At 45.6% G+C, this 12,577-nt stretch overlaps 3 protein-coding genes across 6 annotated transcripts in view; all 3 read left to right on the plus strand.

Moving 5' to 3' along the window:
• MYO3A (myosin IIIA) overlaps positions 1-6,358 on the plus strand; it is a 119,799-nt gene extending 113,441 nt beyond the window's left edge. For 2 of the 3 annotated variants that reach the window (XM_064635820.1, XM_064635828.1), the window contains 3 exons: positions 1,095-1,135; positions 2,925-3,028; positions 4,900-6,358. In XM_064635820.1, coding sequence (XP_064491890.1) covers positions 1,095-1,135; positions 2,925-3,028; positions 4,900-5,105 — 351 coding nt within the window. In that variant the 3' untranslated portion in view covers positions 5,106-6,358. Of the gene's footprint in view, positions 1-1,094; positions 1,136-2,924; positions 3,066-4,899 lie in introns of all 3 variants that reach the window. The other variant, XM_064635843.1, reaches the window with a different exon arrangement.
• A 182-nt stretch (positions 6,359-6,540) lies between these two features.
• LOC135402570 (MAPK-interacting and spindle-stabilizing protein-like) lies at positions 6,541-7,404 on the plus strand. 2 transcript variants are annotated; one of them, XR_010425168.1, is made up of 2 exons: positions 6,541-6,830; positions 6,940-7,326. XR_010425168.1 is itself a non-coding variant. In XM_064635878.1 (2 exons), the coding sequence occupies exons 1-2, from the start codon at positions 6,630-6,632 to the stop codon at positions 7,369-7,371; spliced, it is 588 nt and encodes a 195-aa protein (XP_064491948.1). In that variant the 5' UTR covers positions 6,541-6,629; the 3' UTR covers positions 7,372-7,404. The 2 variants fall into 2 exon arrangements, 1 of the variants encoding a protein (XP_064491948.1); XM_064635878.1 differs by having other exon boundaries at positions 6,541-6,785; positions 6,940-7,404.
• Positions 7,405-7,984: 580 nt separating this feature from the next.
• GAD2 (glutamate decarboxylase 2) overlaps positions 7,985-12,577 on the plus strand; it is a 41,064-nt gene continuing 36,471 nt past the window's right edge. Inside the window, exons 1-4 of the mRNA XM_064635851.1 lie at positions 7,985-8,142; positions 8,409-8,468; positions 8,590-8,742; positions 9,820-10,053. Coding sequence (XP_064491921.1) covers positions 8,067-8,142; positions 8,409-8,468; positions 8,590-8,742; positions 9,820-10,053 — 523 coding nt within the window. The 5' untranslated portion in view covers positions 7,985-8,066. The remainder of the gene's footprint in view (positions 8,143-8,408; positions 8,469-8,589; positions 8,743-9,819; positions 10,054-12,577) is intronic.

A 12,577-nucleotide genomic window follows, 5' to 3' on the forward strand; every position in this document is an offset into this window, starting at 1 on the left:
TTTTCTACCTTATTAAAAATCTCTGTCACCTACAGGTATCCACAGATTATTATCAAGCCCAGATCACCTGAAAGTGAAGGCAAACAATATGAGTACATTTTTAGAAAAATTTTCTCTATCTTCTGCAAAACCAGATATTTCTCTCAGATCATGTTAAAGATAATAATTGGACACCTGCCATTCTCACTCATGTCCTTGCATATCAAATGAACTAAAGGGGTGCACAGGTATAAATGAAGCCTGACAATAGCCCATTGTTCATATAAGGCTCTACAAGTTTATTTTGGGATATATTTTTTTCAATCACCCTATTATTTTGAAATTATATGTCATGTTCATTTGCTTGCATACTGAAGTCCATCAGGATTTCTGATTCTCAGTGACTTTATAGTCACTAATTCTAATGAGTTTTCACTCATTTGCAAAAAACACAATTAAGACCACTTGCACTTAAAAATACTGCCTTTCAAGTGTGATGAGTTAAGTGCTGCAACATACTGTCGTTTTGGGTGTAGGGACAGAAATCTATTAGAGATAAGACATTATTCACATTCCCTATAAATCTTCTCTCTTCTATATTTCTAGATATCTTGTGTCCTAAGGGTTCTTTTGCCACTTAGTATACTATTTTTTAAATGGGGCCTTTGTCTATTTTATTCTACTAAAACCTGTGACAAGACTACATTGGCATTAATGAGAATAGGATTATGTCTACTCCCACTGTGTTGCCTCTATTCATGGAAATTCTCTTGGCATCACAGTAAATTTGCCTCAGGAAGATTGTGTTGTCAACTTCATTAAAACATCTATAGCTATTTGAAAGTTTTAGATCTCCTTTTTCTGTTCTGATCATGATTAATTTAGCTTTTTTTTTCACAGTATGGCAACTGAACTTTGGGAGAAACAAAGCTAATCCCATTCTCAGTCTCAAACATTCTGAAAAGAGATTTTTATGGGACACTTACTCAGCATATTAGTTTCTCTATATTTTCTTTTAATCAAAAATATACAACACTCTCCTACCTAATGCTGATGAATTGTATCTTTGCATAAGCTTTCCTTTTAGTATTTTTAATTACTTTTTATTTTCTTAGAAATCAATACAAGATGAAAAACGGAAACCAAGAAAAGAAAGGTAATTTTTTTCATTATCTTACTATTGTCCTTTAATACTCTAGGATAGTTTTTAGCTGTATTTCAACCAGGAGAACAAGGCATTGAAAAAAGAAAAGTAATTTGGTGATTCAGAGGAAGAACATTGTATACAAAGCTAAAATACACAATTTTCAACTACTAAAATCCATTATAGAATTCAGTCCTTCAGTTTTAGTAAAACATGGACCTTTACCATGGCAACACAAGCATTCTAATAAGTTCAGGTCCACATCAAAGATAGTTCTGACACAGAAAATAATTGAAGGTGCTTAAAATTGCAGTCAAAGCAAATGAGCAATCAGTTTTTTTGTGTTAGCAAAAATACAAAGACTGTTAAAATTCTCTCCTAAAAATATATGACTGTTTGGAAATAATAATAAAATTAAAACAAGAATTATTAATAATGGGTAAAGAAGAGTAGCCCTTGAAATTTCAAACATAGGTGTTTTCTTTCCAGTGTAACTAACCTATTTCCATGGATCTCTGCAGAAAAAAGGAAGCGATAGGTATATTCTGCCCTTCTGTATCTTGGATCTTTATGTGTCCTGTAGACGTGGTTCACAGCTCCTGACATACATCATAGCTTTATTTTATTTCTGTTTCTGTACTTAAGCTTTTTTGGTGCCCCCTGAGTGACACTGCTGTGGCACCACAGCGTGCATGGGAAGGCAGCCTGCTCATAGATGCAAGATGAAAGGGCTCTTTGCGCTGTCCTTGGCTGAGGTTGCAGAATACAAACACCATAGCTAAAATCTGTGTCTTAAAGGATGTTACATGACATTAAATGCATATAAAATGTGCTCAGGGCATCTAGCTTCATTCAACCACAGTTTAAATTGCACTTGACCATGCCACAGCTTAAGGGATTGACCTTATGTCCATGTCCCCCCCATGTCTGGTCTCTTTCAGCTTTTTTTCTGATGTCATTTGGAGCCTGAAAAAATTTCACATCTATTGACTCTAGTTTAGCAAAAAAAACCCAAAAACAAAAACACAAACAAACAAAACCAAAACAAAACAAAATTAAAACCCACCAAAATCTAGGGTTTTCTCTCTTTGGCCACAGTTAGGTTTCACTCATCTTAAATCTAGTTAACCACTTTCCTGACAGCATCTTCCTTCATATGCTGACTCTGTATCATTGCAATTGAACAACATAGCAATTGAAATCAATGAATTATTTCTGGTTTCTACCAATTTGAGAATTGAATTCTGGACTTCTTTTTTCAGATTGCTTTTAGGATATTATTTTTTTTCCCTAGCCATTCTAAACTAGATATCAGGATTGATTTTTTTCTGTATATATAATACGCTGGATAGCATTCACCTAACAAAATAAGAGACATTTGCATTATTGACATTTATACCTGAACTAGTTGCTTTAGACTCTCTTCTTGTAGTTAGAGAAAAAATAATAATCTTTAGGAAAATGATTCATCTCTTGCTCAAAGAGATATCTAAAATAGGTCAGATGAATTACACCATAAAAATGCCTTTCCACTGAGTATAATGGCAAATCCAAACAATTTCAGTCCTATATGTCTCCTTTATGGATATATAAAAGTATTTAGCATTTCAAAATTCTCAGTATCTGCGTTTTATACAGCAGTCACGCTTCAGAAACTGATTTTTTGTGCCTATATATATTTTTCCTTAGATCCTCAACACAGAAATAGAACTGATAATTGTATCTGGTTACCTTGTTTTTGAATGTTGAGTGTAAAATTGAAAAGTGAAACTGTTAACTTAGTGTTCTTATTTACTGACAGTCTCAGCAAAGTGCTAGATTTAGATATCTACTACCAAGAAATTTCATCTACTGACTCCACCTCAAAGGACAGCAGTTCTACCACAAGAAGGAAGAGACACCCATGTGAGCGCAGGACTTCAATTTTAAGAACTACTGAGCGGTAATTCATACAAAATAGGAATAGGAAAAAATAAATGTTGTATACCCTTGTTGAGATATTCAAAATATTAATAAAAAGAAAAAAAGATACACTTTAAATTAGACATAAATCTATTCTTTTAGTCATGGAATCTTGCCAAATTAACTTGTAAAGTGTATAGCTGAAAATTTCCCATCTTCATACAGGAGAGATAAATGCCAGTGTGATTGGTGTTCAGCCTACTTGCTAGTTTTTTGTGTCCCAAGGGCCAGATGAGATGGACAGACATGCTGTAAATCTCTGATCTAAAATCAAATTAAACTGAAGCAGAACCTAAAAAAATTTATTTCTGATCAGTAGGGTTTTAAATAGGGTGGTTGTGCTCCAAACATTCTGCACATTTTCTGCAGGTAAGACTCCAGCATGACTGCCTCCTTTTCCTGCTCTCCTGTAAGCATGTGTGTCTGTAGCCTGTGGTGCACCTCATCAAAGTGGACAGTCAGGAGAAAAACCCTAAAGGGAGGGTTCACTCGACCTCCTCTCTTCCCATGTAGACTTCATAGAGGGTGACCACTTCTGAGTGGAAGGAAATTCTCACTCTTGCCAATGCACCGACACACATTACACATACAAACACATATTTATATATCTTAATATATTTGTATATTCTTGTGTCTTTATAAAGTTAAGAAAAACTTGGAAAATTATCTAGGTCAAAGGTTTAAGGGAAACACTAAGCATGGGATGATTGCTGATTTGAAAATGTATCTATATAATAGAGAAAATGTTTGTAGAACATTTAGAATGTAGAATGTTCATTTTGTGCCCCTTACATATTTTATTTCTGGCCTTCTTTTAGGTAGGATCTAAATTAATTTTAGGAAGGTGTTGTGAAGGCATGGAATTAAAAATAATAACATCAGGGAATTACCGTATAGTTTACATTCCTTGGAACATGTTGCATTTCTAAGGTGGTTAATTACACCAAATCTGTCACCCTGAGGTCTAGTTTAGGTGAATGAGAGTTTTTTTACTGAGCTTAGTAAAAGGAATTTACCTTTTACTGTGTGCTTCTCTGATTGCATCCTAATTAGCCATAGTGAAACAAAACCTATGTAACTTTTAAATTTGTTGTCTCAGAGGGCATATGAATGCAATTAAAACATTTCTAGACTTCAGTATCTCTGGAATGGGGTCATCTGGATCTAAAAACTACAGCCATTTCAATCTACAGAAGTGAAGTTTTATTTGGCAGTTTATCTGGCGCTGTTATAGGACCAGTGATGGAATGCATCTTTAGTGTAGAACACTACAATTTTTTGTAATTATTTCATTTTTTAAATAACTGAGTTTTATTTTTAATCTTGCTCCATTGTAACAGCTGGTGCCAGGTCACCATTCCAGCCTGTCAGAGGGACTTCCAAAATGCATCTTGCCATGTGAAAAAAAAAAAAGAAAAAAAAAATAGATGGACACTTACACTGAGCTCCACTGGCAGGTTAAGAACAGAGCAAACAAATTTATGCCAACCGAAAATCTGCTTTAGTAACCATCAGACAGACGCTACTGCAAAGGATCCCCATGTTCTCAATGTTTTTATGTCCTTTTATTATGTCCCCTTCATAGAAGAACATGTTGTTCTTCAGTGTTCATCTGCTTTTAGCATATATTGTGTTTGTTCCTAGGTGCCTGCTCTGTGCAGCACAGGAAGAGGCCTAGCAAAGTCAGTTGATTTCTTTCTTTCTCCTTTTATTTTTCTCCCACGAGGCTGGAGGTTAAGCAGTCGATTAGGAGTGTTTGCCAATGTAAATGTTTTGACTTTAATTTCTAAAACACTTCTGTGCTTAATCCCTAGGTCGAGGATTGCAGAAAGACCCCTGGAAGAGAGTAAAGCTGAAGATAATCCCTATGACTACAGACGACTGCTGCGGAAGACCTCACAGCGCCGGCGCCTTATCCAGCAGTTCTAGCTGCTCCTGCTGTTCCTGCTGCCATTTGGCTTTTATTAGCATAATTTTTTTTATCATTTTATACCATGTGCTTCCTTTTTTTTTTTTTTAAATCTTCAATGTTTCAAGTTTACAGTGTGTGTGTTCATGTGAATTTGAATTACTGTGGTTTACAGCCCAACACCATTGCAAAGGGACACTGTCAGTCACATATAATATTCTTTAAAAAACCCTAATATAAAAATCAGCTTTCTTTTGGGTACCATTGCTACATCCTAAAATTATTAGACATTAAGTATCTTAAATCTAGTTTACTTTTGTCAGTGCATTTTTCTTTTTTTCATTTCATCACTCATCCAATTAAAATAATCATTTACTTCATAGTTCCCTAGATAAGCTTTAAAATTCCCATAAGCACCTTCAGAAAACATTAGTTATTGTTTCTAATAAATTGTTTTACATGAAAAAAAAAATTACAAGAGCACCATAGGGGAATTTCTGCTCATTTTAGTTTACAATGCCTAAATTTTGGGATTACTTGTTTGTGGCAAGTGTCCCTCAAAAAAAAATGAACACAAATGATTAATTGGATAGGATGCTATGGCAGTTTATTTCATTATTGACTTTGCTGTAAAACTAGTAACCAGTTTTAAAGGTCAGTATAGTGTGTATAATCTTTATGTTGGAGATGTCCATTTATGGGAAGTATATTCAGCCCTCTCCTCTGCCTCAGCTTTGTGACTAAGTGATGAACTTTTAAATCGTGTTTGCTTTGTTCTCATTTGCATTAGATTTTTAGGAATCTTAATCTCTGGGGTGCCAAGAAAGGAACAGAATTACACTCTCTGGTTGATTGCTGCCGAAATGTAATGATCATTCTTAATCAGTTCCACTAGAAGTTTAGTGGAAATAAAAGCAATAGCCACCCTGTTCAAATTCCCCCTGATTCTCTATTCAGAAGACCTTCTTTCACAGAAACCACACAGATAATTGCAGCACTTCCTTTCAGGATTCGTAATTGCATGTTCCCAGCTGCAAAGCAAGAGAAGGCAAATTTCATGATGCCAGCATAAAGGCTTGATCCTGCTCCCTTCCTTAGCTCTCCTAAACATGACAATTGGCAGCAGCCAGCCACAGGGAGGGGCTGGGTTTTGTCTGAATGGACACACACATTTGGCTCTTTTCCCAGAGACAGGTACCTATTGCTTCCTGATCTACAAATAGTTATAAGGCTGTGCACCAGATTAAAATTTACTGCGATGTAAAATTTTGCTATAAATTGTTAAATTTTGAAATCTGTTTAAAGTTGCTTTCTCATGTATTATTAAAACAGTAAAGTAAATAAAACTACACAAAGCAGTGATACAGTTGGCTGTGTCTGAATTACACCCAGAACTGATGAAATACTGTGGAGTGGGGCACGAGCAAGGCAGGGAAGGGCTCACAGCAGCCTCTGGCCGTGGAAAGCTGAGTTATTGTCTATGTAAAAGGCAATGTGATGCGGCAACTGAAGCAGACCTGTAATTTCACACGAAGAGGTGCCTAGACTGGTTCTCGTTTAGTTTCCCACCATGGCAGTGTTTTGAAAAACCAAGACATTTCTGTGAGGTCTCACGGGGGGACAGTCCTTGTAATCATGTGGGTGCCTGCAGAAAGTGGAGAGATTCCCTCCCAGAACACAGCGTGGGAGCCCCAGGGCCTGGCTGCGAGGAGCGTGGGGTCCCTGCGTGACCAGGGCTCTCCGGCAGAGCCAGATCCTGGCCTGGCGTGTTCCCGCCTGCCTCCCTCCAAGGTTAAGGCTTGATATCCGTCCTGTGTCGGAGGAAAGGCAGCAGCGGTAGGGAAGGGCTCCCGCGGAGACCCGGCTGGGTGGAGAGGGAGGTCTGCTTGGCTTCAGAAACGACGTCGTGGAAGGAAAGGCTAAGGCTGTTTTCCTGCTCTTCCAGTCTGGCCTCCGAGACCTGCAGCCTCCACGGGACTGGAGCGAGAAGAGCGGCTCCACCAGGGTCTCCATCCCGGGAGGTTGCGAGGATACCCCGGGAGTGGCCCGGGGACGCGGCAGCAGATGGGGGAGCCAAAGGCTACCCCCAGGCAGCCGCGGCGTCGGGGAAGAATCCTCCTGCACCTCCGTAGGAGCCAGGACCCCTCTGCCAGCCCGGGAGCAGGGCGGGCAGCGGGAGCTGCCCATCCCCGCACGGGCCCTTCCACCAGCGCCTTCTCCGTGGCGGCCCGATGGGGCGGCGTGGGCTCCGGAGGGTTGTCCTTTCCCCGCCCCGGGACTGCCCCGCTCCTCGGCGCCGGCGGCAGGGGCTGTCCCGGCCTCGCCCCTGCCCGGGAGTGCCCTGCTGGACGTGCGGGGGTGCCCCGGTACAGGGTGAGGGGTGGGGTGGGTGGGTGGGTGGTATTTCCCGTCACTTTGCACCTCACAGGACTGAGGACACTTCACCGTAGACCCAGCCCTCCCCCTCGGGGCACAAGGCTGGCTCATCGCGGCCTCCCGCGCCAGGACGTGTAAAACTATCCTTCCGTCCCGCTCAGCGCTCGGCGGCGCCGGAGAGTTCGGTCCCCTGCTCCCACCCCGTCGGGCTACCGCCGCAGAGGTCGTGGGGTGAAGACAACACAGGCCACCTCGCTCGCCCTATCCCCCCGAGGCAGCTGCAGCGCCAGCGCAGGGTGACCCTGCAGCTCGGGTCTGTCCCCAGCGCTATCACGCCCCCACCGCCGCCCCTCGATCCTCCGGTGCGGGGCGCGGACTCCCCTGAGAGCAGCCGCCTCCGCCGCCGCCCGCCTTGGCGGGCACCTCCCCCGGCCCCCGCGGCGCCGCCCGCCCCGTCCCGGGCAGCGGTGCCTGCGGGGCGCGGCCGCGGCATCTCGGCGGAGCGCGCCCCGAGGGTGCCCACGGGAGACGCTCCCACCCACGCGTGCCCGGGGCGCTCCCGCCCCTTCGCTGCCGCCGCCTGGCGCAGCCGCGCGCACTTACACACCCGCACACTCACACTCACGCACACTCGCTCAGGCCGCCTGGGCTGCAGCTCTCGCCGCAACTCGCCCGTCCCGCCGGTTCGCCTCCGCCATGGCAAGCCCTGGCTCCGGCTTCTGGCCCTTCGGGACCGAGGAGGGCTCCGCGGCCGCCGAGAGCCCCGGCACAGGTAGGGGGACGTCGGGCGGCCGGGCGTGACCGGCCCGGCCGTTCCGCCGTGACAGCACTGCCCGGTCGGCGGAGCCCCCTTTGTGGCAGCTCGAGCGGCGGGACGAAGCGGTGCGGGCGGCGGGGACCGACGGCGGCTCCAGCCCGGGCTAGCGCTGCTGAGCTCGGCGGGGCAGGGGGTTTCTGGGGAGCGGTGCCCGGTGTCGGACCAGATGCCCCCGGTCCGCGCCCGCCCCCAAGGACCCTCCGCTCCATTTTCTCTTGCAGCCAGAGCCTGGTGTCAGGTTGCCCAGAAGTTCACGGGAGGGATCGGAAACAAACTCTGCGGTAAGGGCAGGGAGGCGACGGCAGCTCCCTGGGAGCGCCGCGGGACCTGCCCCGGGGCGGGGGGCGAGGGGACGGGGTTGATGCCGCGGTGCTGAGGCCGTGTGTCTGTGTCGCTGTCAAGCCCTGCTCTACGGAGATGCCGAGAAGCCCGTGGAAACCGGCGCCAGGGCAGCATCCCCCGGGGTAGCGGAGCCGCGGCTGGCCTGTACCTGCGACAAAAAACCCTGCGCCTGCCAAAAAGCGGAGGTGAATTACGCCTTTCTGCACTCAACAGGTAACGGCGCTCCCGGGCCACGCTGCTTCTCTAAAACTGACGAAAAAACCCGGGGATTCGGTCAGGAAATCGTCTCCGCACGCGTTGCGCGGAGGCGGGGGAGCCCGGCGGTGCGCGGCGGAGCTCCGCGCCCTCTGCCTCGGCCCCCTCCGGCGCCGGGCGTTTCGCAGATCTGCCAAAAAACAGCCAAATAACAAAAAATCCCGAAAAAAACCCCCAAAGCAGTATAATCCCGCGTGCTGGAACCTGCAGCTTTCTCTAAGGAGAACTGACAGTAGCGACCTTCCCTTTGAAGATCTTGCGATGTAATTAAGATTTGACGGGAGGAGGGAGAAAGAGCGCTCTCTCATTTGTTTCAATTCGAGGTATTTTTGTACTTCATCTTTTCTGACCTTGGAGGTAGCGTCTCCGCTACTGAGTAGATTCCAGCTCCCCGCAGACGTGCGCTAGCCGGGAACTCTTTCGTTTGCTCGGCAGCCCGGGACACGCTCTGCTCGCCTGGCCCCGCCGGGGAGAGCTGCTGGTGCTGCTGTTTGCCTGACCGCCCCCGGGACACCCCAAATTAGGGGCTTCCACTACAGTCCGGCTCTGAGTGAGCCATCGCGCTTAAACAAAAGCTTTGTGTACACCGAGAGACTGTGCGGCATTGCCTCAGAAAAAGGCATTAAATTATCAACAAGTTACTTACATAGGAGAGTCGCCACGAAGGTATTTTATTGCAAGGCAAACGGCAGTTTTTAGGGTGCTTCTTGTAGCGTTTCTTGCTCAATCTTTATTTTTCCTGAGGTTCGTTTTCCGTTTTTTCTTGTTTATCTGCTCTCTCTCATTGTCTTAAAAATTGGTCCGAAATACACTGTGGCCAAAATTTGTTATTTTAAATTATTAAATCCTAAGTGTTATCTTTCAGAACATTCCTTAAAATACAGCCTTAGCAATTTATTTATTAAATGAAAACAAAACCTATTTGCATTCAACACAGTGAAAAGATTTTCTAAACATAAATGGGAGAAGCCTTTGTCCAAAATCTGTGTATGTGGTTGTAAAACGAAGTTAACTTTTAAATTTCTCCATTCCCAGATCTTCTGCCGACATGCAACGGAGAAATAACAACTATGTCTTTCCTACAAGACGTTGTGGACATTTTACTTCAGTATGTGGTGAAAAGTTTTGATAGATCGACAAAAGTTATTGATTTTCATTACCCAAATGAGCTGCTCCAGGAATATAACTGGGAACTGGCAGACCAGCCACAGACCTTGGAAGAAATTTTATTGAACTGCAGAACAACACTGAAATATGCAATTAAAACAGGTAATAGCCATGCTCATTTTCTACCCTGTATGGTCTCATCCATTGATTAAAGGCGCCATTTTATTTTAGCTTGAAATGTTAAAAGATTGAAGCAGCAACTGTATTTTGTCAGTTCCAGGCAATTTCTGGCGGCGACAGAAATCGTTTTCCAAAATGATAAAACACTCCAGCAGCCCCATCTCTGTAGCTGTCAGTGCAGCCTCGCACACCCTTTCCGATTTAAGATTAATGTGTCTGTGCGTCGGAGTTGCCGAGCGTGCCGCTGAGCGGCCTTTGCACCACCCTCGCCACTTTCCGCTGTTCCTTCTCATCCATTTCACGTGTGATGCACCGGGAGTCGCCTCTCGTTCCCTGCAGACCCGGGGTGCGGCGGCCGCAGAGCTCGGCGCAGCCGGGAGTAGGGCGAGGAGGGGTCGTCCCTGCATGGGGGGCAACAGGGACCAGCCCATTTAACAGCCAAAATCGCAATAAATAGGCTGTAAATGGGAGCTCTGAGCAGCCATTTGCTGTGTCTCCCTTTACCTGCAGGACATAAAAATAGGAGAATTTAACAGAACCGTGCACAGGAATATTGAGGGGTTTGTCCCAACTTTAGGCTCAAGCAATAAAACCGAGGCCGGAATTGTTTTAATAGCCATTTGTTGTTGTTTTCCACTGGGTAGAGCAGGGATAGGTTGACTTCTGCCTGCCTGGGACTCCACGTTAGTGGTTAATCGTGCCCCCCCTGCGGGCTTCGTGGCGGGGAGGCGGTGTGGGGCGACCCCAGGCATGGGCAAGCGCCCGGCTCTGCTTAGGGGCCACCTTAAATAAACGGCGGCGGAGAGGGCAGAAAGCGGACCCGCAGTTACGGCTGTCATTGGGAAATAATGTGGAGTCCGGGGGGCTCTTAGTGGGATTTTGAATTACTGAGAAATTGCTTAAAAATAAATTTGTAGCAGAGAAAGAGACAAAAGGCTGATTTGAGACTAGAGGTTGAGGGGAAGACAAAAAACGGGTTTTGTCACCTTTTGAGAACAGAACAGACCGACCCAGGTAAAGATTATGAGGGATCTGTGTAATCCTCGTTTAGAGGTGGAAATGACCAGCTGCATGTTTTGATGCATGGGTGGTGTGCTGTCAAAACGCCTGTAAAATGTTGGAATAAACAGATAGATGATGTCCACAGGAACAAAGTCGATCAGTCCAGTGATCCATGTTATGTGTCTGGGTAGGTCATAGGAAACATGTTTGCACAGAATGGTGTAAAACGTGGGATCTGTGATTCTGGGAAATAAAATATAGGGTTTCTTAGGTGATTTTCGTTAATTGTTTTTTGTTATAGCCTGTTTTCACGTAATAGACGTATTTAATTTTGTGCATCCAAAAAATACCCTTTAAAACAATGTTACAATTTCTCTTCCTCACCCTAAATAGCTGAGGCTTTCCCTGCTTGGCATTTTAATTTTTTTTTTAATGAAGATAATGCTTTTGAGGTCTGAGAATGGGTGCTGGGGGGGTTGTGTGAAACGCAGTGGCATAATGGGGTTCAGCCAAGGGGTGCAGAGCCACCTCATTTGGCTGCTGCTGCTCATCAGCATCCTGGAGTGTTAGCCCCAACCGGGGGGGCCTCATGAAATGCGTGGGATTTACACCTGGAGCCCTTCGGCATGTGCTTCAGAGTAAAACACTGGAATTACCCTCAGAGGAAGGATAGTGTGGTGAGGTTTTTGGCAGTGGAGTCTGTCTCCACTCCTGTCACAGGAGCCCTTTGGACACGGCCCCTCCTGGGCTGTGTTTGGCTTCAGGGGCCCAGGATGCTGATTGTAAAATAAATTGTATTGCTTAGATTAGCCTCACAGCTGGATCCCCAGGTCCAGGATTCGAGGAGCCATATGGCTGATTTTTCATCTAAGGGGCAGGTGTCGGTTGCTCCAGGTGTTGTCTGCATGCCACTGTTTGCTGGGGTGCTCAGGGGAACCACACTTTCTGCCCCTTTACTAGCAGAGACAGAATTCTTGCTGAGAGAATACGAAAGTGACTGCGAAAGCAAGGCAAGATGGATGCAGAATTCAGGTACTGTGCAGTGCAATTGAAATTGAACGGAGTAATTGAAATACAAGCGTTTAAAAATGGCTTGGAAACCCCAGGAAGGGTGCAGGAAGCTGGTGCTGGCCTAGCTTTGCTCTCTGGCAGGCCCTGATGCTGGCCATGCATGCAGTGAGGCTGTGAGCAAGGCCAGGCTCAGTGCTGCCGGCCGTGCCTTTATCTGTGCTGTCTAGCCGTGCCTGGCCCTTCTCATCCTTCCTTGTGGAGGCTGTGTGTTCATGCTGGGCATGCCCATGCCTCAGACAAAGTGCAGGCAGGTGTATGTTTGAGAGGGTGCACAGGGCAAAGGCACACCCTCAGTAGGGAAAGACCGGCCCTGGGGTGTCCCTGTGCCTTGGCCCTGGTTCTTGGCAATCATGTCCCGATTTACTCAGGGATATCTGTGAACACATTGTATACTGCTAAACCAAGCAGTAATCTCCTACTTTCACCTCTCTCC

The sequence above is a fragment of the Pseudopipra pipra genome, chromosome 1 (genome assembly GCF_036250125.1).
Source record: "Pseudopipra pipra isolate bDixPip1 chromosome 1, bDixPip1.hap1, whole genome shotgun sequence".
Classification (NCBI taxonomy): Eukaryota; Metazoa; Chordata; class Aves; order Passeriformes; family Pipridae; genus Pseudopipra; species Pseudopipra pipra.

What these genes read in the sequence shown, in the direction of transcription:
- LOC135402570 (XM_064635878.1), top strand. Translation starts at nt 6,630, where the DNA reads ATGTGGGTGCCTGCAGAAAGTGGAGAGATTCCCTCCCAGAACACAGCG. An exon ending in CCCGCCTGCCTCCCTCCAAG is followed by an intron (nt 6,786 to 6,939) that starts GTTAAGGCTTGA and finishes CTGCTCTTCCAG; the next exon opens with TCTGGCCTCCGAGACCTGCA.